The sequence below is a fragment of the Phascolarctos cinereus genome, unplaced genomic scaffold (genome assembly GCF_003287225.1).
Source record: "Phascolarctos cinereus isolate Bilbo 61053 unplaced genomic scaffold, phaCin_HiC Scaffold_2;HRSCAF=192, whole genome shotgun sequence".
NCBI lineage: Eukaryota > Metazoa > Chordata > Mammalia > Diprotodontia > Phascolarctidae > Phascolarctos > Phascolarctos cinereus.
Window position 1 is genome coordinate 42681647 of NW_027555625.1, and position 26036 is coordinate 42707682.

General features: G+C 39.5%; 1 protein-coding gene across 1 annotated transcript in view; it reads left to right on the top strand.

The window, feature by feature from the left end:
* The window catches only part of HYDIN (HYDIN axonemal central pair apparatus protein), a 464226-nt gene that overhangs the window by 95269 nt on the left and 342921 nt on the right, over nt 1-26036 (top strand). The window contains 1 exon segment of the mRNA XM_078149348.1: nt 7850-7974. Coding sequence (XP_078005474.1) covers nt 7850-7974 — 125 coding nt within the window.

Consider the following 26036-nt stretch of genomic DNA (forward strand, 5'->3'; position numbering starts at 1 on the left):
GAATGCATAATAATGATGATGATGATAATGATAATAATAATAGCAGCTAGTCTGTTTGCCTCAGTTTCCCCATCTCTAAAATGAGCTGGAGAAGGAAATGGCAAACCATTCCAATCAATATCTTTGGCAAGAAAACCCCATTGAAAGACATGACATGGTGTGCTATGGTCCATGGGGTCACAAAGGGTCAGACACAACTGAAAAATGCTTGGACAACAATAACAACATTGTAGTACTTTAATATTTGTGAAATATTTTATAGATATTAGCTCATTTGTAACCCTGGGAGATGAGGAAACTGAGGCCAATCAAGGTTAAATTACTTGCCCAGGGTAACATAGTATGTGTCTGAAAGTGGATTTGAACTCAGGTCTTCCTGACTCTTAAGTTCTATACTCAATACACTATGCCATCTAGCTCCATCTGATATCTAGCTGTTATCTACATGGTGCTGTCTATACTATCTATATCTGTGTCAGTATGTTATACACACTGTGATATATATGTATGGAGACCATATTTACACATAGATATACACACACATGTATATACACATATAATATGCAGAGGATAGACACATACACAGGTTATCCCATTTTTTGAGAACATTTACCTCAAAAATAAGAAAAAGAAGAGGGGTCCTGGAGGTAGGCTATATTTCAGCAATGGAAGGATCAAAGAATATTTGGAATTTTGTTCTAGCCCCTCACTGATGAGAGGTCCTGGGGATGCCAGATCTGGTAGCTGAGAGGCGTGGGCCTATAACTCCTCTTCCTCCCCACAATGGTCCCTCCCCAACCTCCCCAGGACTTAACGGACCTCCGTTGAATAGCAAGTGCATCTCAGCAGGCTGTTTCTATTTCTACTGCCAGTTTGGCAGATCATACTAGACAGATCAGAGAGGAATTAAAAATGGTGGATAATGTCTTCATTTTCATTGTAACCTCCAGGTATAAGGAACCCTAGAAATGTAGGAATTTAAATATGGGGAAGTGAACATTAAAATAGATCATCAAAATTTGATGTCCTAACCATAATGGTAATTTTCCATATTGGCATCTAGCACTGGGCCTGGAGTCAGGAAGACTTGAGTTCCAATCCTGTCTCAGATACACACCAGCAGTGTGACCCTGGGCAAGTCACTTAACCTCTGTCTTCCCCAGTTTTCTCAACTGTAAAATGCAGATAATAATAGCACCCACCTCCCAATGTTGTTGTGAGGGTCAAATGAGATAATAATGAAATAATAATAAAGTACTTAGCACTTGACAGTTAATTACAGTGCTTGGACATGCATTAAGTGCCTTACAAATGTGTATTCCCCCATAAATATTTTAGATAACATTAGGGATTAAAGGATCAATTATAATAGGGCTGTCCATCTGTTTTCTCTAGTCTGGACTCCGTGGATATAATTCTAGTTCCTAAAAACTGCAGATCCTTTATTTTACTTTTTGTTCAGCTCCACCTCTGAGCTCGCTCTCTTTTTAATGCTCATCTGCCCACTATATTGGGGAAAGTGGCATGCACTTGGGATCTTCTGTGGTTGTTGGCTTTGCAGGCACAAAGACATGTGTGGAGGTTGAAGGCATAGTGAGAAAAGCCCTTAACCAAAGATGGCAAAGCAGGAAGGAGCCTGGCCAGCTGCTGAAATGGCAATGTTAATGTTAACGCATAAATGTTACATTAACTTTCACTTCGAAACATAGATTCCTATTGCCAAGAATACGTATTGTGAATGTCCTGTTTCGATAACTGTTAAAATATTAAAATGAGAAATAGATAGTGGTGCAGTCAATAAAGCATTGGCCCTGAAGTCAGGAAGACCTGAATTCAAATCCGGGTCTTTGCCAGTTACTGCCTGTGTGGCCCTAAACTATAGATTTCACTACTCTGTGCCTCAGTTTCCTTACCTGTAAAATGGGGGTATTAATAGCATCTACCTTCCAGGGTTATTGTGAGGATCAAATGAGATAATATTTGTAAAGTACTCTGCAAACCTTAAAGGACTATACAAATGCTAGCTATTATCATTACCGTCATCACTGTCACCCCACCATCACCACCCCCACCACCACCACCATCACCACCATCATCGTCATCATTTATTTCACTGGCAACATCAGATCCTAAGCAAAATTGTGCTGAATTGTTTTTGAGGAACGTCATTGAACAGATATAATGTGTTGTCTTGCTACATAAATTCTTCATAGGTAGAAGGCACTTTAGTAACTGTTTGTTGCATTGAATTAAACAGTGTTATAACTGAATTTCCTTACTGTTGAGGTGCCTACTGTTACTGGAACATAATATCTAGCCTAAACCTTTCTGGTAGATAGCTAGTTATTTATCTTTAAGGAATGAATGCTTTCAAGTCTACAGCGGCAATACCGGGATATTTGACGTTTCTTAGCTTTTCTGCCCTTTTCTATGGTAAAGAAAAAATACTATGGATGGTCTTAAGTCATCAGCACTTAATATTCTCTACCCAACTAAAGTCTGTGCTATTAAAAAAACTAAGGTGCCCCTAAAAAGGATATCCCAAGGTGGGTTTTCCCCCTACTACTTTAGTAGTTTATCTAGTTCTGTGTCATCTGTGTCTAACAACTGAAAGAAAGGAAAATCTTGCATTTTGGAATTTCCTGCATTTTGGATTCCTGGTGCCATCATTGGAGCCCTACAATTTTGCTCTCCTTAGCAAATTAGCTTAGCTTTCATTTTAAATCACTTTATCGATTTGGCTGCACTGATGTCCTGTACAGAGCAAGAAATCCTTGAAAAGAAGATGAAATCATAGTATGTGAAGATGAATGTTAGGAAATGGGGAGGAACCTTAGAAAAAAGCATCGAAACACTAGACCAAAAGTCAGCCAACCAGGTGTCTGGTTCCAGTTTTTCTTTCAGATTATAAGTTACATCAGCTCTATAGATTTCAGCTTCATTGTTCGATAACAAATGACTAAGTCCCTGTTATGTGTAGTAGTAGGGGAGGTGAGAGGGAAGAGAAGAAGGGAGAAAAAAATGGAACTCAAAATCTTTCAAAAAATGGTTGTTGAAAACTATCTTTACAGGTGATTGGAAAAAATAAAATACTATTTTAAAAAAACCTCAAAAGCTAAAAACTGGAAGGAGATACCCATGTAGGAGTATGGGGGGGGGGAGGTTAAAGTCCGGAAAATGAAGGATGAGTGTTCTGTTCCTGTCTTCAAAATGGAAATTCTGTGAAGAACTCACTCCTGGGAGAACACATATCCAGGCATACACAGTTAGAGCATCTAGGAGTTATTAAATCTATTATTATCCACATTTTACAGTTAAGAAAACTGAGGAAGACAGGGGTTAAGTGACTTACCCAGGGTCACACTGTTGGTGAGTATCTGAGACAGGATTGGAATTCAAGTCTTCCTGACTCCAGGCCCAGTGCTAGATGCCAATATGGAAAATTACCATTATGGTCAGGTGGGGAGGAAGAGGAGTTATAGGCCCACACCTCTCAGCTATCAAATCTGGCATCCCCAGGGCCTCTCACCAGTGAGGGGCCACAGCACAATTCCAAATTCCTACTTCCTAGTCAGGAAGACTTGAGTTGTAGTTCTGCTTCTGATACGTATTAATTGTGTCAGTGCCCTGAGTGACTCATTAAGAATAGAAGTAATTTATGTATAACTATATCAGATTGCTTGCCATGAGAGGGGAAAGAGGAAGGGAGAAAAAAATGGAACTCAAAATCTTTCAAAAAATGGTTGTTGAAAACTATCTTTACAGGTGATTGGAAAAAATAAAATACTATTTACCAAAAAAAGCCCCAAAGCTAAAAACTGGAAGATACCCAAGCAGGAGTTTGGAGGCAGGGGGTTGACGTCTGGAAAATGAAGGATGAGTGTTCTGTTCCTGTCTTCAAAATGGAAATTCTGTGAAGAACTCACTCCTGGGAGAAGATATATCCAGGCATACACAGTTTGAAGATCTAAGAGTTATTAAAAAGAGGCCCAAGAACATTTTAAAAATGTAATAACTGTAATCTATATAATTTGTTTTCTTATTAATTTTATAAATCTTATTTTATGCATTTTTTCCTGAGAAGAGGTCTGTAGGCTTCACCAACCTGCAAAAGGGTAGTTAAAGGAGTTAAGAACCTTTGACCTCAAAGGCCAACCTCCCTTTAGTAAAACTTCCATGTAGGTTTAGTGGAGGGACATGGACAGACGTGGCACAGAATCAAAAGTTGTGGATGAATTTTGATACTGCCAGTGGAAGTGACATTCATGTCTCTGAGAGTGTGAATCTGTGGAAGTACTGAATTGGCTTCCATAGTTAAACAACTTGTGATACAATGAAACCGTTCGATACAATTTGCACTGATCTATATGGGTGTTCTTTTCAGATGCCTCATGATCATGAGTATCACGACGCAGTTTAAATTGATCGTCAGGATGACTGGTGGCGAAGTGCTTTTCCCATGAGTCAGAAACTTAGATATGTTATTTTTGTCTTTCTCTCATTTCTGTGTGTTCCATTTCACATAGTTGTACCTTACTCTAACATTCATGGTTTATTTTTCAAAGTGGCTACTCTGATTATGCTACTACAGTCTTTCAAAAGCTTTAGTGGTCTGATGCTGTAGACAAAATTATGATCCTAAAAAAAAAAGAAAAGAAGAGAAGTGACAGAATAATCTGGATATGCATTAGTGGACAGAGTTTCCACACCAAGGGCTCTCCACACTGATGGAATCAGAGGTTGAGACATTCCCCTTTCTCCTCTTCCCCAGTAAACATGAGCTGAACAGTGCTAGATCTAATGCTGGGTGCTAGCAAAAAGACAAAGATGAGGCAAGACATGCTGCCTGCTCTCAGGGAGCTTAAAGTCTAGGAAAGGATGTTAGAAAAACATCAATAGCTCTGACAGCACATCTTGCATAAGAAATGCAATGAAATTAAGGGTAGTTGGGAGGGGTGTTATTTGAGCATAAAGTGGAACTATCACCTGCTTCTTTTCCGATCCCATCAAGTTGTTGATAGTTTCAATGAAAGACAGCAAGTGATGCTGGTCTTCCATAAGCCCTGTCTGGGTCCCTATTTCCTCCTCTGTGAAAAGCGGGGTTGGACAGGATGCTCTCTGAGTGCCCTTCTGGTCCTCATTCCTATAATTCAAAGGCAGATGATTTCAATGGATGCTCTTTTTGTCTTAGTTACCTTGTGGAAATCTGTATCTAGAATCCTCCAATCAGCCACCCATTTTATAGGTATAGTGGTCAAATTAGTATTCTAATATTCCTTATTTGGGATTACCAAGGCTGTTTTAAGTAAATTAAGTAAATTCTTCAGGGACTTTCAAATTTTAACAGTTATGAAGAATACATCTGAACTCAGTCTTTGGCTCCATGCCTTACAGTAATATCCAAGGTGGACATTAATTGCAAAAAAAAAATGAATTATTGGCCCTACTTTGTACTTTGGAGCCTAGAAACCTGCATAACCCAACTTCCCTCTTCCCCAGACTCCCTACCCCAATTGAAAGTTCAGCATGAGTGCTTGTCCAAATTTTCCTATTACTTATCTTCAGACATTTTATGATAGCACTATATTGATTTTTAAACAAACTGCTAAGGCATTTTTATAAACTTGAACATCAGGCATCATTGTAAACAAAGTCTGAATTCCTTCACCCTTCAGTTACCACACACACCCACCATCTGCCCTCCAAAACTGCAGCTTGTGTTTTCTGTACTTGCAAAAAGGTTTTGCTTTTAACTTCATTTAAAAAGGAGTGATTCTGTTCCTGCTGCAGGTATAGAGAAATTTATTGTTCCTGCCTCTGGTGATAGATTACTTTCCCTGGCACACTTCTTGACTTGCCTGTATTATAAGAAGGCTCGATTTCCTTGAATTTAAGGTCTTTTTAAACACTCACAAGGTTTCATGCCAACATAGCCTCCGTCTCCAAAAGGGGTCAATAGCCTCTTTATCCTTGAGTGTCACCAGTGAAGGAAGAAAGGAAGAAATTAGAGAAGAAAAAAAGGAAGGAAGGAAGGGAAAAAAATTGTGTGCCTAGTATATGTACTGTGCTAGGTACTGAGTGTACAGATAAAGAATAAGAAAGTCTCTGTCCTCAAAGACCTTATATTCTAATGGGGAAGGAAACATACATAGGTAAGCAATGTCCAGGGAAAAGAATTTTGGTCTGGAGTTAAAGGGACTGTCAGTGGAGCCAAAGGGTTGTTGATCGTCAAGCCGTTTCTGATGATAGTATTGATTTAATTATTGTTTTCAGATTAAGAGTTGAAAAGCAACGTATATATAGGTGTGTATAGCAGTAAGTGTCCAATGTCAGGGAAGATGGCCAGGTGCCTGGGGTTGATGGGTGCGAAGCCTGGTATAGGACTCAGTGGGTTATGTGAGTTTGTGCACATTGAGAGAAGGAACAACTTCTAGGGAGTCCATTGCCGAATCTGAAATGGGAAAAGGAAACATGAAGCCTAAGTGAGTGAAGGAGTAGAGAAGGGGAGGGAGGAACCCTCTTCCCCTGCCGAGGTCACACAGTGGTGAACCACAGGGAGCAACTGTTCAGGTGCCATGTGGCAGCTCCCGAGCTGTGTGACTTGTCCCATCATAGGAACTTTAGGTTTTCTAAAGTTAGACATTTTATTTTGAGACAGGTCTAAGGATTGAAGAACATGAAAATTTCACTAGAAGAGCTGAATAAATTAGAAGCAGCCTAACTACGTGACCCTGTATTTAATCATCTACATGGTATTATTTAACATTCCTCTAACAACCAACACTCTAAAGTCAGTAAGTCAATAGTCAGTCAACAGGTATTTATTAGGGGCCCAAGTGTCAGGTACTATGCCCCGCACTGGAAGCAATGTGAAGGATAAAAAAAAAATAGTCCCTGTCTTCAAGGATCTCACAGTACAGTGGGGGAGACAATATACTATGTACAGAAAAAATTATGTGCTGGAGCAATGAGAGATCATCTTTGAGAGAAGGCTCTAAGCTCAGGACGAACTGGGCAGTGGTGTGTCATGAAAAGAATTAAACCCTTAGGGATGGGCTTCCTATCTAGCAGAATATGGCCAGGAAAATGAATGATTGCATGACTTTAGGCTTGTGGCTCTATTGCCATCACTTGAAATTAGCATCAAACTAAAAAATCTCATATGACCAGGAGGAAATGGAACCTTGCTGTTGATTAGCCAACTGGCAGTGTCAAGTCTGACCTCTTCCTTGAGTTAAAGCTAAAATTGTTTACTTTCCTTTTTTCTTTTTTTCTTTCTCTTCTTCCTTCTTTCCTTCCTTCCTTCCTTCCTCCTTCCTTCTCTCCTTCCCTCCTTCCTTCCCTCCTTCCTTCCTTCCTTCCTTCCTTCCTTCCTTCCTTCCTTCCTTCCTTCCTTCCTTCCTTCCTTCCTTTCTCTCTTCCTTTCTTTCTCTCTTTCTTTCTTTCTCTCTCTCTTTCTTTCTTTCTCTCTCTCTCTCTTTCTTTCTCTCTCTCTCTCTTTCTCTCTCTCTTCTTTCTTTCTTTCTTTCTTTCTTTCTTTCTTTCTTTCTTTCTTTCTTTCTTTCTCTCTTTCTTCCTTTCTTAACAGTAATAAGAGGAGACTCTAATCTTCTCTTAATTTTGGACAAATCTATCAGAAAGGCAAACAAAAGAGAAAATACGGAATTAAATAAATTGCTGGAGAAACCAGTACTCAAAGGCTTATGACGTCTTTTTTATATATTTTGTACTAGTTACATGTAAAAACAATTTTTCATATTAGTTTTTTTTTCAATTTTGAATTCCAAACTGTCTTCCTTTTCTATCAGTACAGAATGTATTCTGATGAGTATTTCCTTTTGGACTTTAGTCCTTTTTCTGCAGAGCCATCTGTTGGGACTGTCAACGTGGGAGACACTGTACAGATGGCAGTGGATTTTGAGCCACTTGTACTAGGAGACCACAGTGAAAAGCTTATAGTGAACTATGACACAGGTAGGCATTGTCTTTTGTTAAGCGACCTGAAGGGGACAGTGGGAAATGGGTTGTGTTTTGGGCATAGAGTTGCAGTGTCACAAAGGCAATGAACCCCAAGAGCAAAGACTTTTATGTTCAGTGTTAAGGTTGACAAAACACTGGATTCTCAGTGACCCTCTGAGCTAAGTAGTTGAAGTATTTTTCCCATTTTCAAAAGCAAGAACTTAGGATTAAAGAGGTTGAGGAACTTACTCACCACCATGAAGCAGGTAAGCAGCAGCACTGGGGCTTGTGTTGTACATACCTGGAATCCCCAAATGATGGCAGAGCTGGAAAGGACTTTAGACAACCTGGGGTCCAACCCCTTGCCCAGTAGATGAATCCTCTTTATCACATCTTTGGCAAGTGTTCATCTAGAAACTGCTTCAGCATCTCCAGTGATGGGGAAGTTTGTCACCTGCCAGACCAGCTTAACCTATTTTTGGATGGCTCTAATTGTTAAAAAATGTGTTGTATATACACACACATGTCCACACATCCAAAAGTGTCTGTAGGATATTATGTAGGGATGCCGATAGTCTAGGGATGCTGATCAGATACCAATGGAATATATGAAACCCTCCTGACCCTTCAAAGCTCACAAGGTCATCCTATAGCCAATGAATGGGAGCGGGGGGAGGTAGGAAGCTGAGGCCAAGGTCAATTCAAATTCTTCTAATTTGAACAAAGACTTTTTGCACCTATTTTTTGATTGAGCAATTCAGTAGAGGTGTTCTAACCTGGTTAAGGTGATTCCCTGACAGGGTAGAGCATCTGTTGGTTACTTTGAGTGAGGTTAGAGTAATTGGGTAATTGATTGATTGCCTAAACTGATCTGTAACCCTACCATTTATGTCAGTGGTTTCCATTAGGATTATCTTGAGGGTAATAATCAGATATAAGAAACAGATAGGAGTACTACAAATATATTTGAACAAAAATGTCTGCAATTCGCAAATATTTTAAAAAGGTCTAAATGTTTCCTGAGGTGTGTCCTCAGGCAACTAGAAGTTAAAATTTTATTATTGCCATTTGTCATTTCATGACTCGTTTCCCTCTCACTCTTAAAAAAAACCCCATATGTGATCATTGACCCAGATTCTTTATACTGAAAGTATATAATACAGAAGAGACATGTCGAGCCAAGAGCAAAGTGATGTGCAGATGGCCATCACCTCTCTTAATCTCATTGGTGCTCCACATGGCTCCCGGAACACAGTTTAGAGAAAACTGGTTTTGAGGATGTGTGTGCCTGGAGAGAACTGGCATTATTTACTGGACGTTTTTATTACTTTATGCATTCATGCAATTTTGAGAGGGCCGGGTCTCGTACTATCAAGATTGGTGACACCATTGTGAACAGATGGGAGCACCCTTGTTTTGTCCATCCTCTATTCCTTCCCTGTTGGCCATGTACATGGGGGTAGAGGTGGATAAGAATCAATCATTGAACAACCAACAGACATTGGACTATGTGAAGTGTTAGGAATACAGACACAACAAGAAGAGTTCTTGCCCTCGAGAAGCTTCCATTTTTCTGGGAGGACAGAACATGTTCAGAGCTAAGTGAATACAGTAGATATGTGAATAAATACATGGCCAGCAGGAACAGAATAGGGGATAGACAAGACTGGCATGCACCCCTCTGTTCGCATTGGTGTCATCAGACTTGGGGAGTGGCCTGGCACCAGCAGTTGGGAGAATCAGCAAAGATCTCCTGAAGGAGATGGTCCAGGAACCAAATCTTTAAGGGAGGTAGGAGAGTGAAAAGGAGAGGAGAGCGAATCAGGAGTCAGATGAAGTGAGGAGAGAGAGCCTTCTAGCCGTGGGACACAGCCCATGGGAAGACATGGAGGTAGGAGATGGCATGTTGTATATAAGGAAAACCAAATGGGCCAGCTGGGCTTTAGTAGAGAGTTTGTAAGGAGGATCAAAGTACAGTCAGGGGCAGCCAGGCTGAGGACTTGAGTTCAAATCCTACCTCAGACACTGAACAGTGTGACCCCAGGGAGCCCATTTAACCTCTTTCAGTCTCAGTTTCCTGATGTACCACACAGCAGTGGCTGGGAGCATCAAATGAGTTAATACATGTAAAGTGCTTCGTAAGGCTTACAGCCTAAAGAAATGGTAGCTGTTTACTTAGGGCCTTACCCTCATTTGGACCCCAGGAGCCCTTGTCCATTCTGGAGCCCTGGATCCCAGGCAGTTCCCACCAACACCCTTGAATCCCATGCCCACTTGACCTCTGGCCATCCCAGCCACCACCCCAACTGTCCCCTGTATCTGCTTTCTTTGCTCCTGTTCTCAGATTGCAGAACTTTGCTGACTTAGGTCAGTTACATCTTGCTAACTCGGAGCCACTGCCAATTTGTACTATTACATTTCAAATAGACCTTAACTAATTCTAATTTTCCCTCATTCATTTGTTTATCTTTTGGTGGTACCTTGGGGCTTCAGACTTTCTCCTTTCTTGGATTCCCAATTTTTCCTTCTTTTGCTCACCTTTGCCAAATGACCTCATCTCCAACCTTAAGAACAGTAGATTTGGAAAGAAAAAACAGAAGACAGACTTGGATTCAAATTATATCTTTAACACTTAATAGCAGTGTGACCTTGAGCAATCCCTTAAGCAAGGTGTGCCTCAGTTTCCTCTCTGGTAAAATGATGATAATATCTGACCTGCTTAGCCTACAAGCTTGTTTTGAAGATAATAATGACAGTGTTTCCAGGAGCCAAGATGGCGGAGTGAAAAGGTAGTCACTCTCACTCTCCCCTATCAACCTTTGAAAACCCAGAAAATATCACCCCAGAAAAAAACCCTGGAACAGCTGCCAACGGGTCTCCCAGTGCCTCAGCAAAAATAAAGGAGGCAGAGCTAAAAGGGGCCCCAGGCAGATAAGTACCCTGCAGCATTCATTTAAAAGGAAGTGAAGAAAGCAACCTAAAGGCTTCCTGAAGCCCCAGCCTTGCTGGTTCTAGCCCAACACCAGGTGAGCTGTTGGAGCCCTGCAGCCTCCAATTGTGAAGAAATCCTGAAGCCCAGGTGGTAGAACAGGCAAACACCAACACCTGGACCTCCAAGTGCCTCAGTGAGGGTGGGGGAACCGGTGGAAACCAGCTCAGAAAACCACCAGGTGCCTCGGCACTCTACTGCAAAGGAATCTCCCAGTGCATTAGCAGAAATGAGGGAGACAACACTGCAGGGGGCCCCAGGCAGAAAAACACCCTGCAGCACCCATCTAAAAGGAGCTGAAGAAAGCTAAAGGAAAGGAAAAGCAGGCAACCTAGAATTGCCTGAAAGTTCCAGCCTTGCTGATTCCAGCCCAACACGAGGTAAGCTGCCAGAAACCTACAGCCCCAATTGCCAACATAAGAGGCCCCAGCACACAAAGCCAGTGACCAAGACCTAGGCTCCCAACACAAGAAGCTTGGGTCAGTGCCCTCTGTTCCCCAGCAGGAGAGCTCAATCTCTTTAAAGGCCAGGGAATAAAGAAACACCATGAGTAAAAAGAAACATACCATAGATTCATATTATGAGAAGAGTGAAGATCAAGACAGAAATTCTGAAGAGGACAACATTGTCAACAAACCCACATCTGCAACAACAAAAGGGAATATGAACTGGTCTGAAGCCCAAAAAGCCTTCTTAGAAGAGCTCAAGAAGGATTTTAATAGTCAAATGAGAGGTAGAAGAGTCCTTCAAAAATACAATTGGCCAATTGGAAAAAAAATACACTGAAGAAAACAAGTCCCTAAGAAACACAATTGGCCAATTGAAGAAGGAAGTACAAAAACAATCTGTTAAAAACTAGAATTGGACAAATGGAAACTAATGTCTCTATGAGAGAGCAAGAATCAGTCAAACAGAAACAAAAAAATGAAAAAATAGATGAAAACGTAAAATACCTCATTGGTAAAACAACGACCTGGAAAATGATTCAGGAGAGACAATTTAAAAATTATTGGACTACCTGAAAATCATGATGAAAAAAAGAGCCTGGACAGTATCTTTCAGGAAATCATAAAGGAAAACTGCCCAGAAGTCCTAGAACCAGAAGGGAAAATAACCATAGAAAGAATCCACATCACCACCTGAAAGAGATCCCAAATTGACAATGCCAAGGAATATAATAGCAAAATTCCAAAATTACCAGATGAAAGAGAAGGTGCTGCAAGCAGCCAGAAAGAAACAATTTAAATATCATGGAACCACAGTCAGGATTACACAGGACCTTGCAGCTTCTACATTAAAAGGCCGCAGGGTGTGGAACATGATATTCTGTAAGGCAAAGGAGCTTGGAATGCAGCCAAGGATCAATTACCCAGCAAAAATGAGCATCATTTTTCAAGGGAGGAGATGGATATTCAACAAAATAGGAGACTTCCAAACTTTCCTGATAAAAAGACCAGAGCTCAACAAAAAATTTGATCTTCAAGTACAGGACTCAAGAAGGACATAAAAAGGTAAATGGGACAGAAAGATACAATATGTTGTTAAAGGGGGGGTGCTGTTTAAACCCCTACAAGGGAATATGACACTTGCAACCTTGAGAACTGTATTGTTATTACACCATGTTAAAGGAGTATACATAAAGAGGGTGGATATTAGTTGACTTTGATGTAATGATAAAAAAAAATCTAATCAAGTGGGTTAAATGGATCCAAATAAGTGGATCAATCTGATCTTAGAAAATGTACTGAGAAAGGAGGAGGCAGACAAGGGTAAATTACATTACAGGAAAAGACACAAAATCCTATTACAGCAGAGGGAAGGAGGGGGGAGCATTGTTTGAACCTTACTCTCATCAGATTTGGCTCAAGAAGGGCATAACATAATCAGTTAGGTATAGAAATCTAACTTGCCCTATAGGCAGTAGGAGGGAAAAGGGGAAAGAAAAGGGGGGGGGAAAGAAGGGAGGGAAGAAGCAGTAAGACTAAAGGGGAAGAAAAGGGAAAGGGATAATAAAAGGGGGAGGGACTGAAGGAGGCGGTGGTCAAAAGCAAAACACTAGTGAAGGGGGAAAGGAAAAAGGAGAAAGAAAAGCATAAATGGGGGGAAAAGGATGGAGAAAAAGACACAGATAGTAATCATAACTGTGAATGTGAATGGGATGAACTCTCCCATAAAATGGAAATGGATTGCAGAATGGATTAAAAACCATAATCCTACAATATGTTGTTTACAGGAAACACATTTGAAAAAGAGTGACACATACAGGGTAAAGGTAAAAGGCTGGAGCAGAATATATTATGCTTCAGCTGAAGTAAAAAAAGCAGGGGTAGCAATCCTGATCTCAGACAAAGCAAAAGCAAAAATAGATCTAATCAAAAGAGATAAGGAAGGAAACTACATCCTGCTAAAAGGCACCATAGACAATGAAGTAATATCATTACTAAACATATATGCACCAAATGGTATAGCATCCAAATTCTTAGAGGAGAAGTTCAGGGAGTTACAGGAAGAAATAGACAGCAAAACTATACTAGTGGGGACCTGAACCTCCCCTCTCTGCACTAGATAAATCTAACCACAAAATAAACAAGAAAGAAGTTAAGGAGGTGAATAGAACATTAGAAAAGTTAGGTATGATAGACCTCTGGAGAAAACTGAATGGGGATAGAAAGGAATATACTTTTTTCTCGGCAGTACATGGCACATACACAAAAAATTGAACATGTACTAGGGCATAAAAGCTTCACAGTCCAATGCAGAAAGACAGAAATATTAAATGCATCCTTTTTCAGATCATGATGCAATAAAAATTATATGTAATAAAGGGCCATGGAAAGATAGACTAAAAAATAATTGGAAACTAAATAATCTAATCCTAAAAAATGATTGGGTCAAACAACAAATCATAGAAACAATCAATAATTTCATTCAAGAGAATGACAATAATGAGACAACATACCAAAACTTGGGATGCAGCGAAAGCAGTTCTTAGGGGAAGTTTTATATCTCTAAATGCTTACATAAATAAAATAGAAAAAGAGGAGATTAATGAATTGGGCATACAACTAAAAAAACTAGAAAAAGAACAAATTAAAAATCCTCAACTAAACACCAAATTAGAAATATTGAAAACCAAAGGAAAATTAATAAAATTGAAATTAAGAAAACTATTGAACTAATAAATAAAACTAAGAGCTGGTTTTATGAAAAAACAATAAAATAGATAAACCTTTGGTTAATTTAATTAAAAAAAGAAAGAAGAAAACCAAATTACTAGTATCAAGAATGAAAAGGGTGAAGCTACCACCAAGGAAGAGGAAATTAAAACAATAATTAGGAATTATTTTGCCCAACTATATGCCAACAAATTTGACAATCTTAGTGAAATGGATACATATTTACAAAAATATAAATTGCCCAGATTAACAAAGAGGAAGTAAAATACTTAAATAACCCCATCTCAGAAAAAGAAATTGAACAAGCCATTGATGAACTCCCTAGGAAAAAATCTCCAGGGCCAGATGGATTTACATGCGAATTCTATCAAACATTTAAAGAACAATTAATTCCAATACTATATAGACTATTTGGGAAAATAGGTGAAGAAGGAGTCTTACCAAATTCTTTTTATGATACAAATATGGTGCTAATACCTAAACCAGGAAGAGTCAAAATAGAGAAAGAAAATTATAGACCAATTTCTCTAATGAATATAGATGCAAAAATTTTAAACAAAATACTAGCAAATAGATTGCAGCAACTTATCACAAGAATAATACACTATGACCAGGTAGGATTTATACCAGGAATGCAGGGTTGGTTCAATATTAGGAAAACTATCAGCATCATTGAGCATATCAACACCAAAACCAACAGAAACCACATGATCATCTCAATAGATGCAGAAAAAGCTTTTGATAAAATACAACACCCATTCCTATTAAAAACACTAGAAAGCATAGGTATAAATGGAGTCTTCCTTAAAATAATAAATAGCATGTATCTAAAACCTTCAGCAAGCATTATATGTAATGGGGACAGGCTAGAAGCATTTCCAATAAGATCGGGGTGAAACAAGGATGTCCATTATCACCACTGTTATTCAATATTGTACTGGAAACATTAGCTTTAGCAATAAGAGAAGAAAAAGAAATTGAAGGCATTAGAATAGGCAAAGAAGAAACAAAGCTATCACTCTTTGCAGATGACATGATGATATACTTAGAGAATCCTAGAGAATCAAGTAAAAAACTACTTGAAATAATAAACAACTTTAGCAAAGTTGAAGGCTATAAAATAAACCCACATAAATCATCAGCATTTCTATATATTACCAACAAAGCCCAACAGCAAGAGATAGAAAGAGAAATCCCATTTAAACTTACTGTAGACATTATAAAATATTTAGGAGTCTACCTCCCGAAACAAACCCAGGAACTCTATGAACACAATTACAAAACACTTTTCACACAAATAAAATCAGATCTAAATAATTGGAAAAACATCAGTTGCTCATGGGTAGGCCGAGCTAATATAATAAAAATGACAATCCTACCTAAGCTAATTTACTTATTCAGTGCCATACCAATCAAACTACCAAAAATTATTTTATAGAGTTAGAAAAAATAATAACAAGATTCATTTGGAAAAACAAAAGGTCCAGAATATCAAAGGAACTAATGAAAAGAAATGCAGGGGAAGGTGGCCTAGCAATTCCAGATCTTAAATTGTATTATAAAGCAGCAATCATCAAAACTGCTTGGTACTGGCTAAGAAATAGGGAGGTGGATCAGTGGAATAGGTTAAATATGCAAGACACAGTAGTCAATGACTATAGTAATCTATTATTTGATAAACCCAAAGACCCCAGCTTCTGGGATAAGAACCCACTCTTTGAAAAAAACTGCTGGGAAAACTGGAAAAGAGTATGGCAGAAACTAGGCATAGACCCAAATCTCACACCATATACCAAAATAAAGTCAAAATGGGTTCATGACTTAGATATAAAGGCTGATACCGTAAGTAAACTGGGAGAACAAGGAATAGTTTACCTATCAGATCTATGGAGAACAGAAGAATTCATGACCAAACAGGAGATAAGGAACATTATGAAAAGCAAATTGGATAATTTTGATTACATTAAATTGAAAAGTTTTTGCACAAACAAAGCCAATGCAAGTAAGATTAGAAAGAAGGTAGAAAATTGGGAAAGAATTTTTTTATTTTTTGGCTAGGCAATGGGGTTAAATGACTTGCCCAGGGTTACACAGCTAGTAAGTGTTATGTGTCTGAGGCTGGATTTGAACTCAAGTCCTCCTGAATACAGGGCTGGTGCTCTATCCACTGCACCACCTAGCTGCCCCTGGGAAAGAATTTTTACAACCAGTCTCTCTGATAAAGGCCTCATTTCTAAAATATATAGAGAATTAAGACAAATTTATAAGAACACAAGCCATTCCCCAATTTATAAATGGTCAAAGGATATGAACAGACAGTTCTCAGATGAAGAAATTAAACCTATCTATAGTCATATGAAAAAATGCTCTAAATCGTTATTGATTAGAGAAATGCAAATCAAGACAACTCTGAGGTACCACATCACACCTATCAGATTGGCCAACATGACAAAACAGGAAAATGATAGATGTTGGAGAAGATGTGGGAAAATTGGAATGCTAATACATTGTTGGTGGAGTTGTGAAATGATCCAACCATTTTGGAGAACAATTTGGAACTATGCCCAAAGGGCTACAAAAAAATGTGCATACCTTTTGATCCAGCAATAGCACTTCTAGAGCTATATCCCAAAGAGATCAAACAAATGGGAAAAAGATCTACATGTATGAAAATATTTATAGCAGCTCTTTTTGTGGTGGCAAAGAATTGGAAATGGAGAGGATGCCCATCAATTGGGGAATGGCTGAGCAAGTTGTGGTATATGAATGTAATGGAATACTGTTGTGCTATAAGAAATGATGAACAGGCTGACTTCAGAAAAACTTGGAAAGACTTATGTGGTCTGATGCTAAGTGAAGTGAGCAGAACCCAGAGGACTTTGTATACAATAGCAGCCACGTTATGCAATGACTAAGAATGTTAAACTGAACCCTTCTCAGCATTACGAGGATCTAAGACATCTCCAGAGGCCTCGGGATGGAAAATGCTGTCCACATCCAAAGAAAGAACTATGGAAGTCAAATCGCTATCACTTATTTTTACCTTCTGTTGAGTTCTGTTTCCTCTTTCTGGTGGTTCCTCGTATTGGTTTTAATTTTTACTTACAACTTCACTAATGTGAAAATATGTTTAATAGGAATGTAAATGTAAAGCCTATATCAGATTGTGCGACATCTTGGGGAGGGTGGGGGGGAGGAAGGGGGAGAAAAATTTTCAACTCAAAAGCATATGGAAGTGATTGTTAATAAATCAAAATAAATGAACAAAATTTTTTTAAAAAGATAATAATGACAGTTAGCATTTATATTGTGCTTTAGGGTTTATGAGTCATTTTACATATGTTAATTCATTTGATCTTTAAAACAGTCCTGTGAGATGGATGCTATTGTCATTCCCATTTTACGGATTACAAAAGTGAGGCACTTAGAGGTTAATGACTTGCCCAGGGTCACATAGTTTAGTCAGTGTCTGAAGCAGGATTTGAACTTGGGTCTTCTGGACACTTAAGTCCCACTGCATCACCTAGTTGATTACAGAAGATAAAGTATGTAAGGCACTAGACCTTTGGCTAGTTACTTAGGCTCCAGTCTGAGCTCTTTCACCTGCCTTTTTCCCTGCCTCAGACTTTCTGTGCCAGCGGTCATCCTTTCAGCCCCTTGGAGGAGCTGTCCTGACTCGTGCTTGTATTCCCAGGTCCCCTGGTCTCAACCTTTATTCTCTCCTTGGCCTCTTCAGCCTCTTCTTCTCTAATGATCCCCTCCTTTGACCAGCAAAGTCTACCCTAATGGGAAAAAATTCCCTCAACTCTGCTGCTCACTTTGGTTTTGGTATTATGGCTTACCTTCTGTTCACTGCCCTTTCCTATCACTGCATGGAAGTCTAGCTTCAGTGCCTTGTTGTGGTGGGGTGGGGAGTCTGGGCTTTTCAAGGCTGTGAGTGGGGGGCACCAGACCTTGTTCTACCAAGTTGGAAGGGCTTCAAACATGGGTCTGGCAAATATGGTAGCCTGGGCACCATGCAAGGACTCCCTGTGCCACTACCTGTGTGACGTGGTACAAATCAACTGACCACCTTGGGCCACCGTTTCCTCATTTGTAAAAGGAGGGTGTTGGGTAAGGTGGCCTCTGAGGACTCTTCCAGTTCTGTATCCATAATCTTTTGGCCAGCCTCACCAAGCTCAGTGCTTCATCGTCAGAAGGCCGGTCTCCCAGGTAAAGAATTTCCTTTGGTCCCAGCAATTCATGAGATCAATCTGCAAAGCTGTTAGGGGAGGCAGGAGTTTGTGAAGGGAGTATCCACCCAGAGGTCATGGGTCTCTGAAGTATGGAAACAAATGTCATCCTGTCCAAGCGGATAAAAACATTTCCTTTTCAGTCTCATTTCTTTTGTCCCTAAGCAATGGAATTTTATAAACTAGACTGAATTCACAAAGCTTAAACATGTGCAGTATTTATCACTAGTTTATATGGATTAATTATGTATTTGAAATTCTGAATAGAAACAACAGAAGGATATCTTCTGTGTGTCATTTCTACTCTCTCCCGAAAGAAAGTAGAACCCCCCCAATTTTCCATAATAGCTTTTTGTTTATGTCAGTGAACTAAGGGAGGTTTCTCTGTCTTTTACATAAAAAATACTACCGTTAAAAAATTACTGCTCTGAAAATACGGTACCAGGGCCAGGACCCACACAAAATAAATCCACAGATTTCAGTTCAGTTTATGGCTAAGCAGATGGAATACAAAACCCTGTCTTCCTAATACTCCCTGACCCCTTGGGAATCCTTTATCAAGTGGTTTGTTCAGTGAACAGGCAGTGAAGCCTGAGGTGTTCTTTCCATATAGTTAATGAACCGACTCAATGCTCAGCACTTTGTAGTGCATGGAGGTGACATGTTGAAGTGGTTAGAGCAATGACCTTGGAGACAAGAAGTCCTAGGTTCAAACCCTACCTCTGACACTTGCTCGCTATGCTCCCGTGGGCATAGCTGAGCCTCAGCTTCCAGTCTGTAAAATAGGAGAGAAGTTCCTGCTTATGAGCATTGTGAGGCACAATTGAGCCATTGTATGTAAAGCATGGTGCAGGCTTTAAGCTGCTACATAGATTTTATTAAAGAGCCCAACAATTAAATAATCTTTTTATGATATTGATGGAATGCCTGTTATGTGCCCAGCCCTGTACCAGGGGGATACAAAAAAGCATGAGATATGACCTCTGACTTAAAGGAGTTTACAGTACTTCTGAGAAACAAAATGAATAAAAATGAAATAAGAAAACATTTAAGAGCTAAGCTAAATGGAACAGGAATTTAGATATGAAAGATGTCATTGTGGGTTGGACTAGCTGGAGGAAGGTAGTTGAAAATGAGACTTGAGTTGGGTCTTGAAGGATTGGTCACATTTGCATATATGAGATGTCGAGTGTGTGTGTGTGTGTGTGTGTGTGTGTGTGTGTGTGTCTGTCTGTATGTATGTAGGGCTGGAGGGATAGTAAAGACATTACCTTGACAAGATCAGAGACTGCATATTGGAAAGTAGTGGGGAATGAGGTTGGGTTAGGTCTAGCGACATTATGGAGGACTTTGAAAGCCCAATAAAGGATCTTGAGGTCTTAGAGTTATAGATTTAGAGCTGGAAGTTACCTTAGAAATCTTTAGTTTGGATTTGATGAGGTAAATAATACCATCTAAGTACGCTGCTCATTCACTGGAAGTTACCAACAGCTGGTGGACACTTAATGAATGCCTGTGACCAAGTGATGAATTGGGAATAACCATCCAGCTTTCCAACATCACTCTATGGAATGTAACTCTGAAGAAACTGCTTTTGTTGTCTAAAGAAGGATTTAAAGTAAATACTTTTGGGAATGAATGGTCCATAATAAAAGTAGTGACATCACTTTAAACACTTTGGTTTTTGACCTTTTAAGAACTATGAAACCCTTTAAAAATTGTAAGCAGACTCCATAGAACCTTGGTCCACCTAATAGGTGTTTTTAAAAAGCAGCTAGTGGTATGGGCAAAAAGTTTGGAAAATGAAATTACATTAAAAAGCTACATTTCTATGATATTTCATCTGCTTCTCTCTTGATGTGTTGAACACCTTTTTTGTTGGAGATTAGTGTACCTAATTGGTTCAAGAAATGAAATGTTGCAAAAAAAAAGGGGTGGGCAGATTATAGTGACTTAAAAAGTAATGTGTCAGGGGCAGCTAGGTGGCACAGTGGCTAGAGCACCAGCCCTGGAGTCAGGAGGACCTGAGTTCAAATCCTGTCAGATCAAACACTTGACACTTACTACCTGTGTGACCCTGAGCAAGTCACTTAACCCTAATTGCCGAGAGAGAGAGAGAGAGAGAGAGAGAGAGAGGAGAGAGAGAGAGAGAGAAGGAAGTAATAAAATTTTGGGGCAGCTAGGTGGTACAGTGGATAGAGCACTGGCCCTGGATTCAGGAGGACATGAATTCAAATTCAGCCTCAGACACATAACACTTATTAGCTGTGTGACCCTGGGCAAGTCATTTAACCCCATTGCCTAGTACCCCCCCCAAAAAGACCCAAAAGCACAAAAAAAGTAATGCGTCCACCACAATCAAATTTGGGGAAGATTCTTTGATGATTTTAGAGCTAAAATCTCATGAGAGGTGCTCTAAACCAAAATCTTCCTTTTCCCCAAACGTTCTCTTTTCTTCTGTATTGTTCATAGCTGCCCTCAATTTTTTTTTGTCATTCATTCGGTAAAAATATATTTATTGTCTACTATGGTACAAAATCATATGCTAGTGAGCAAAAAGTACAAATATACTGAACCCTACCCTCATGGAGTTTACAATCTAATAATAAAAGCTTATACTTTGAGGTTTAGAAAATATTTTTTTCACAACAGTCCAGGAAGATAAGTAATGTAAACATCATTATACCCATTGGAGACTCAGAGATGAATTTGTTTGAGGTTACACAGCTAATAAGTATCTGAGCCAAGATTTGAACATAGATCTCTCCTAACTCCGGGTCTGCTACTTTTTCCACTAGATCATAGTAGTACTCTCTGGAGTACCTTTGCACACCTCCAGGCAGTTGTCACTCTCTGCTATCCTTCCGACTCTTTCTGATCACATACTGAACAACCCACCCCCTTCCATTCTTTTCTATTTCTACCATTAAAATATTGTCACCTTTTAATTACCCCTGAAACAGTTTGGGTAGGACAGAGTTTAAGGCATACTTCTCCCACTCAGTTTCCAAATGATCTGTTTTTCATCTCTTTTATATTTAGAAATTATCTTTGAGCTGAAAATGAAGCTGTGTTTTTAAAAATTTGTGACACGTATGGTAGCAGATTTTCTGAACTCCCCAACTCTTTCCTATTCAAACTTTGCTTATTTTCATTCCTTAAAGGAAATATGAATAAATGTCAGTATAATGACTGATTTGTTTCAATCTGTCAGCACCTCTCCAGTATCAATCCAAATATTTTCTAAAATTGGCAGTTTATTAACATTATTCTGTAATACAGGAGTTGCTAATGATCATAGTAAACTCAATGACTTTCACCCAAGAATGATGAAACTGGGTGCTAATTAAATGATTGTGCAGTGAGCTCTATGAGAAAGTTGGCTTGGGAGTCCATTCTTTTAAGTGGAATTGCCAGCAAGTCTTCCATGATATCGGAAGTATTTTTGTTTGCTACAGTTTGTCAGAGAAGGGAATTTGGACCAGATAGGAGACATGGAAAGTTCAGCTAAGACATAGACCTTTCCCAGAGAGAGTTTACAGACAAAAGCCCATTCTCTCCTCTCTAAGCTCCAGTAGTCTATGATAGACAACAATGCACCATACGTGAGTAGTTATGAAAAAAAATGAATGAGACTGAGATGTCACCCTGAGGAAGGAGATGAAGAGGATCTGATTTTTAAAAAAAGGATGAGGTTGATTTGGGGAAAATGAATAAATAATCCTTCTGTGATAGTTTCTTTTTTGATATCATAATAAAAAAAATGACAGTTGATACAGTAGCTCTCCTACTTTACATGCTATTGTGAGTCTTACATCTTTTGTATACTGATCTAACATATCTAAATCTATGATCCATAGATATTAAAGACAATAATATCTGATTCCTATAAATTTCTGAAGGAATGTGGTAGGGATGAATAGTTGTAACCAGAGGTATTGAATAGGCTGCCCTCCAGCAACACTCCCAAGTATGGCAGGAATCAAATTAAAGTATAATTGGGAAATATTAACAAAATAAGTAAAAATGCCATCAGACATAAATAGCATTATGTTGTAAAACTAAGTCAATATGCGGCCTGTAGGGATCCTTATGTATGCATCAGTGGCTCCTGTTTCTTTGTGAGTTGGACCCCACTGGTCAAAGAGACCAATCAGAGACCTTATTGACTTTGTGGGTGGGAAGCCAGGTGTGGTTTAACTCATGGTGGGTATGCAAGGAATTTGAATCCCTTTGTTCTTGGAATATCTGATGGAGAGTCTTTTTAAATAGGGTTGGAGGGTGCATTATGGATATGGAATGAGAGAATTAGATTGGGCATTCATTTCAGATTCTGGTTTTTCTAGTATATACTATTTTTTTTTACCAGCATAATCACATTCTTCATTTTAACTATTTATTTTCTCCTTTCCCTTTCAAATTTGCCAGGTTGGCAGTTATTCTCCCTGGTTTGTTCCTCTTCCCTTTACTTCATTAATAGTGGGTGTTATAATTCCTTTTGACAATAATGAGACATCTATGAGTCATGCAGATGGTGACTCATTGACCCACCGAAAGTCTGTTGTTTTAAATAGTTAAAGAAACAGTGGAATAGTCAGCTATTTTAATAATTTGTGATTTTATTAGATGTGTCGCCCATGTGTTAGCTTTCTTTGTGTTCATTTTGAGCTGTTTCTTCTTAGGTGAAATAATAATGATCAACATTTAGTGAGCAGTCACTAGGTCAATGATTGTGTATGTCCTGGGTATTAGGGAAAATGTGGCTGTAGTTCTCAATCTAGAGATCATAGCATCAAAAATTTCAGGCTTTAGAGACCTTTAAAGTGATTAAACCCAAGCTTCTTATTTCTTTCAATTTCTATTTTGCCCTCTGGTTCTAAAATATCAGGGCAGTTTTCCTTGATAATTTCTTGAAAGATGATGTCTAGGCTCTTTTTTTGATTGTGACTTTCAGATAGTTCAATAATTTTTAAATGATCTCTCCTGGATCTGTTTTCCAGGTCAGTTGTTTTTCCAACGAGATATTTCACATTGTTTTCTGTTTTTTCATTCTTTTGGATTTGTTTTACAGTGTCTTGATTTCTCATAAAGTCACTAGCTTCCAGTTGCTCATTCTAATTTTTTCTTCTTTTTTTTTCTAAATGAGGTAGTTTACATTTCTTCTATTTTTTCAATCTTTTGATTTTGTTTGACTGATTCCTGATGTCTCATAGAGTCATTAGCTTCCATTTGCCCAATTCTAATTTTTAATAAATTATTTCCTTCAGTTAGCTTTTGTACTTCCTTTTCAATTTGGCCAACTCTACTTTTTAAGGAGTTACTTCTTCAGTGTACATTTTCTTTTAGGCAATTGGGGTTAAGTGACTTGCCCAGGGTCACACAGCTAGTAAGTGTCAAGTGTTTGGTCTGAGGCTGGATTTGAACTCAGGTCCTCCTTACTTCAGGGCCAGTGCTCTATCCACTGTGCCACCTAGCTGCCCCTCAATTCTAATTTCTAAGGAAGTATTTTCTTCAGTAAGCTTTTGGACTTTCTTTTCTATTTGGCCAATTTTGCTTTTTAGGGCATTTTTCTCCTCATTGGCTTTTTGGATGTCTTTTGCCATTTGGATTAGGCTATTTTTTAAGGGTTTTTTTTTTGGGGGGGTCTCCTTTATCAAGCTATTCACTTGTTTTTCATGATTTTCTTGCATCACTCTCATTTCTCTTCCCAGTTTTTCCTCTACTTCTCTTACTTGCTTCTCAGAATCTTTTTTGAGCTCTTCCATGGCCTGGAAGTGATTCATATTTTTCTTGGAGGCTTTGGATGTAGGAGCTTTGACTTTGTTGTCTTCTTCTGGTTGCATGTTTTGATCTTCTTTGTCACCAAAGTAAGATTCTATCATCTGACTTTTTTTTTGCACTGTTTGCTAATGTTCCCAGCCAATTATTTGACCTTTAAACTCTTTGTTAAGGTAGGGGTCTGCTTCCAGTGTAGAGAGTGTACTGTCCCAAGCTTCGGGGGTTTTGTGCAGCTGTTTTCAGAGATACTTCTAGGGACCTGTAAATTTTCAGCTCTTCCAAGGTGGTATCATCAAGGGTGAGGTGTTTATGCTTTTCCTGGCCTATGCTCTGGTCTATGAGTGACCACAAGCACTCTTTTCTGCCTTGGAACTATAAGAACAATTTCCTCTGCACTGCCACTACAAGCTCCACCATGCCAGCGCTCCTCCTCGTCCTAGGACCGCCACCCAGAACTGTGACCCAGATCCAAGCACCGGCAAAGAGATCCCTGCAATCCCCCTCCAATCAGCCACTTGATTCCCCCTCATTCTGTGGGCCAGAAGCTCCAGGAGGCAGTTGCTGCCCCAGGGCCACATTTGGGGACTGGGGCTGGGACCAAGCTTCTCTCTCACTGCAGACAGAGACTTTTCCTATTGATCTTCTAAGTTGTCTTTGGTGTTCATTGGTTGAGAAGTCTGGAAACTTCCACAGCTGCCCATGATTCAGTCCCCTGAGGCCTGCTCCAGGTTCACTGAGTCCTGTTTTGCCAGCACACCCACACCAAACTGTGCCCCTCTCCCAGCCTGTGTAATATACCTTTCTGATCAACCATCCAGGTTGTCTTGAGCTGGAAATTTGTTTCACTCTGTCTTTTTGTGGGTTCTGCTATTTTAGAATTTGTTAAGAGCCATTTTTTACAGGTATTTGGAGAGGTTTGGGGGGAGCACAAGCAAGTCACTGCTTTTACTCTGCCATCTTGGCTTCTTACTTTGCAGGTAAAACTGAGGCTCACACAAGAGAAATGATGTGCAGAATCACACAGGTAGTTAGTAGCAGAGTCCCAGGGGTGTACAGGTGTCGGGGAAGACTAGTACCTCTGGTGAGAGGGCTGCTTTCCAACTTGGTGTCCACCTGCAACCCAACTCTCACTTGTGGCTCCAGGAAGTAGCATGCACAGCAGCCACACCCCAGTAGACCATCTGGGCAAATGGGCTAAATCAGGTGGAGGGTGACTGATGGGCCTCAAACTTGTTGGGGAGTTAGGGAGGTTTCTACCCCAAGCGTGTGAAGACTTCCCCCGGCAGAATGGGTGAATGTGAACAATTTGTTTCGACAGACCATAAGGGCAGCAGAAGCAGGTACTATGGAGTGCTTAGAGCTTGGTTAGACATCAAAGACACCAAGATCCTAAAATTGCATCCTGAGCCATCACCAGTGATTTTGAATTTTGTCTTGCCAATGGACTTCAATGACTCTGCAAGAAAGAACGAGCTGATGACTTCACACAACTCTGACTCACTTAAATCCAATTTATGTGTGAGTCAAAAGACATCACCCATACTATTTTACCAGTTTTACCTACCTCAAAGTCCTCTGGTGGTGGGAAAGTGATGAAACAGCAGGTACAGATACATTGGGAGCTGTAGTTACAAACTTGTGCACAGAAAGCCCAAGCCATAGGGTCATCTTCTCACTGGACTGAAGCAGCAGTGGGATTTGGCAGCCCTCTTGGTGTCTGAGCAGCCATTTTTAAGGACTGCATTGCTCACTTTCTGGCTTAAGGAGGGGACTAGAAAAAGGTGTCCTAAGAATTGTCTGCTTTACCAAACCTAACCTTGGCCTGCTTACTGCAGCAGGCAGGAATCCTACCCTGTAGTTGAAACACACACACACACACACACACACAAACACACAAAAACC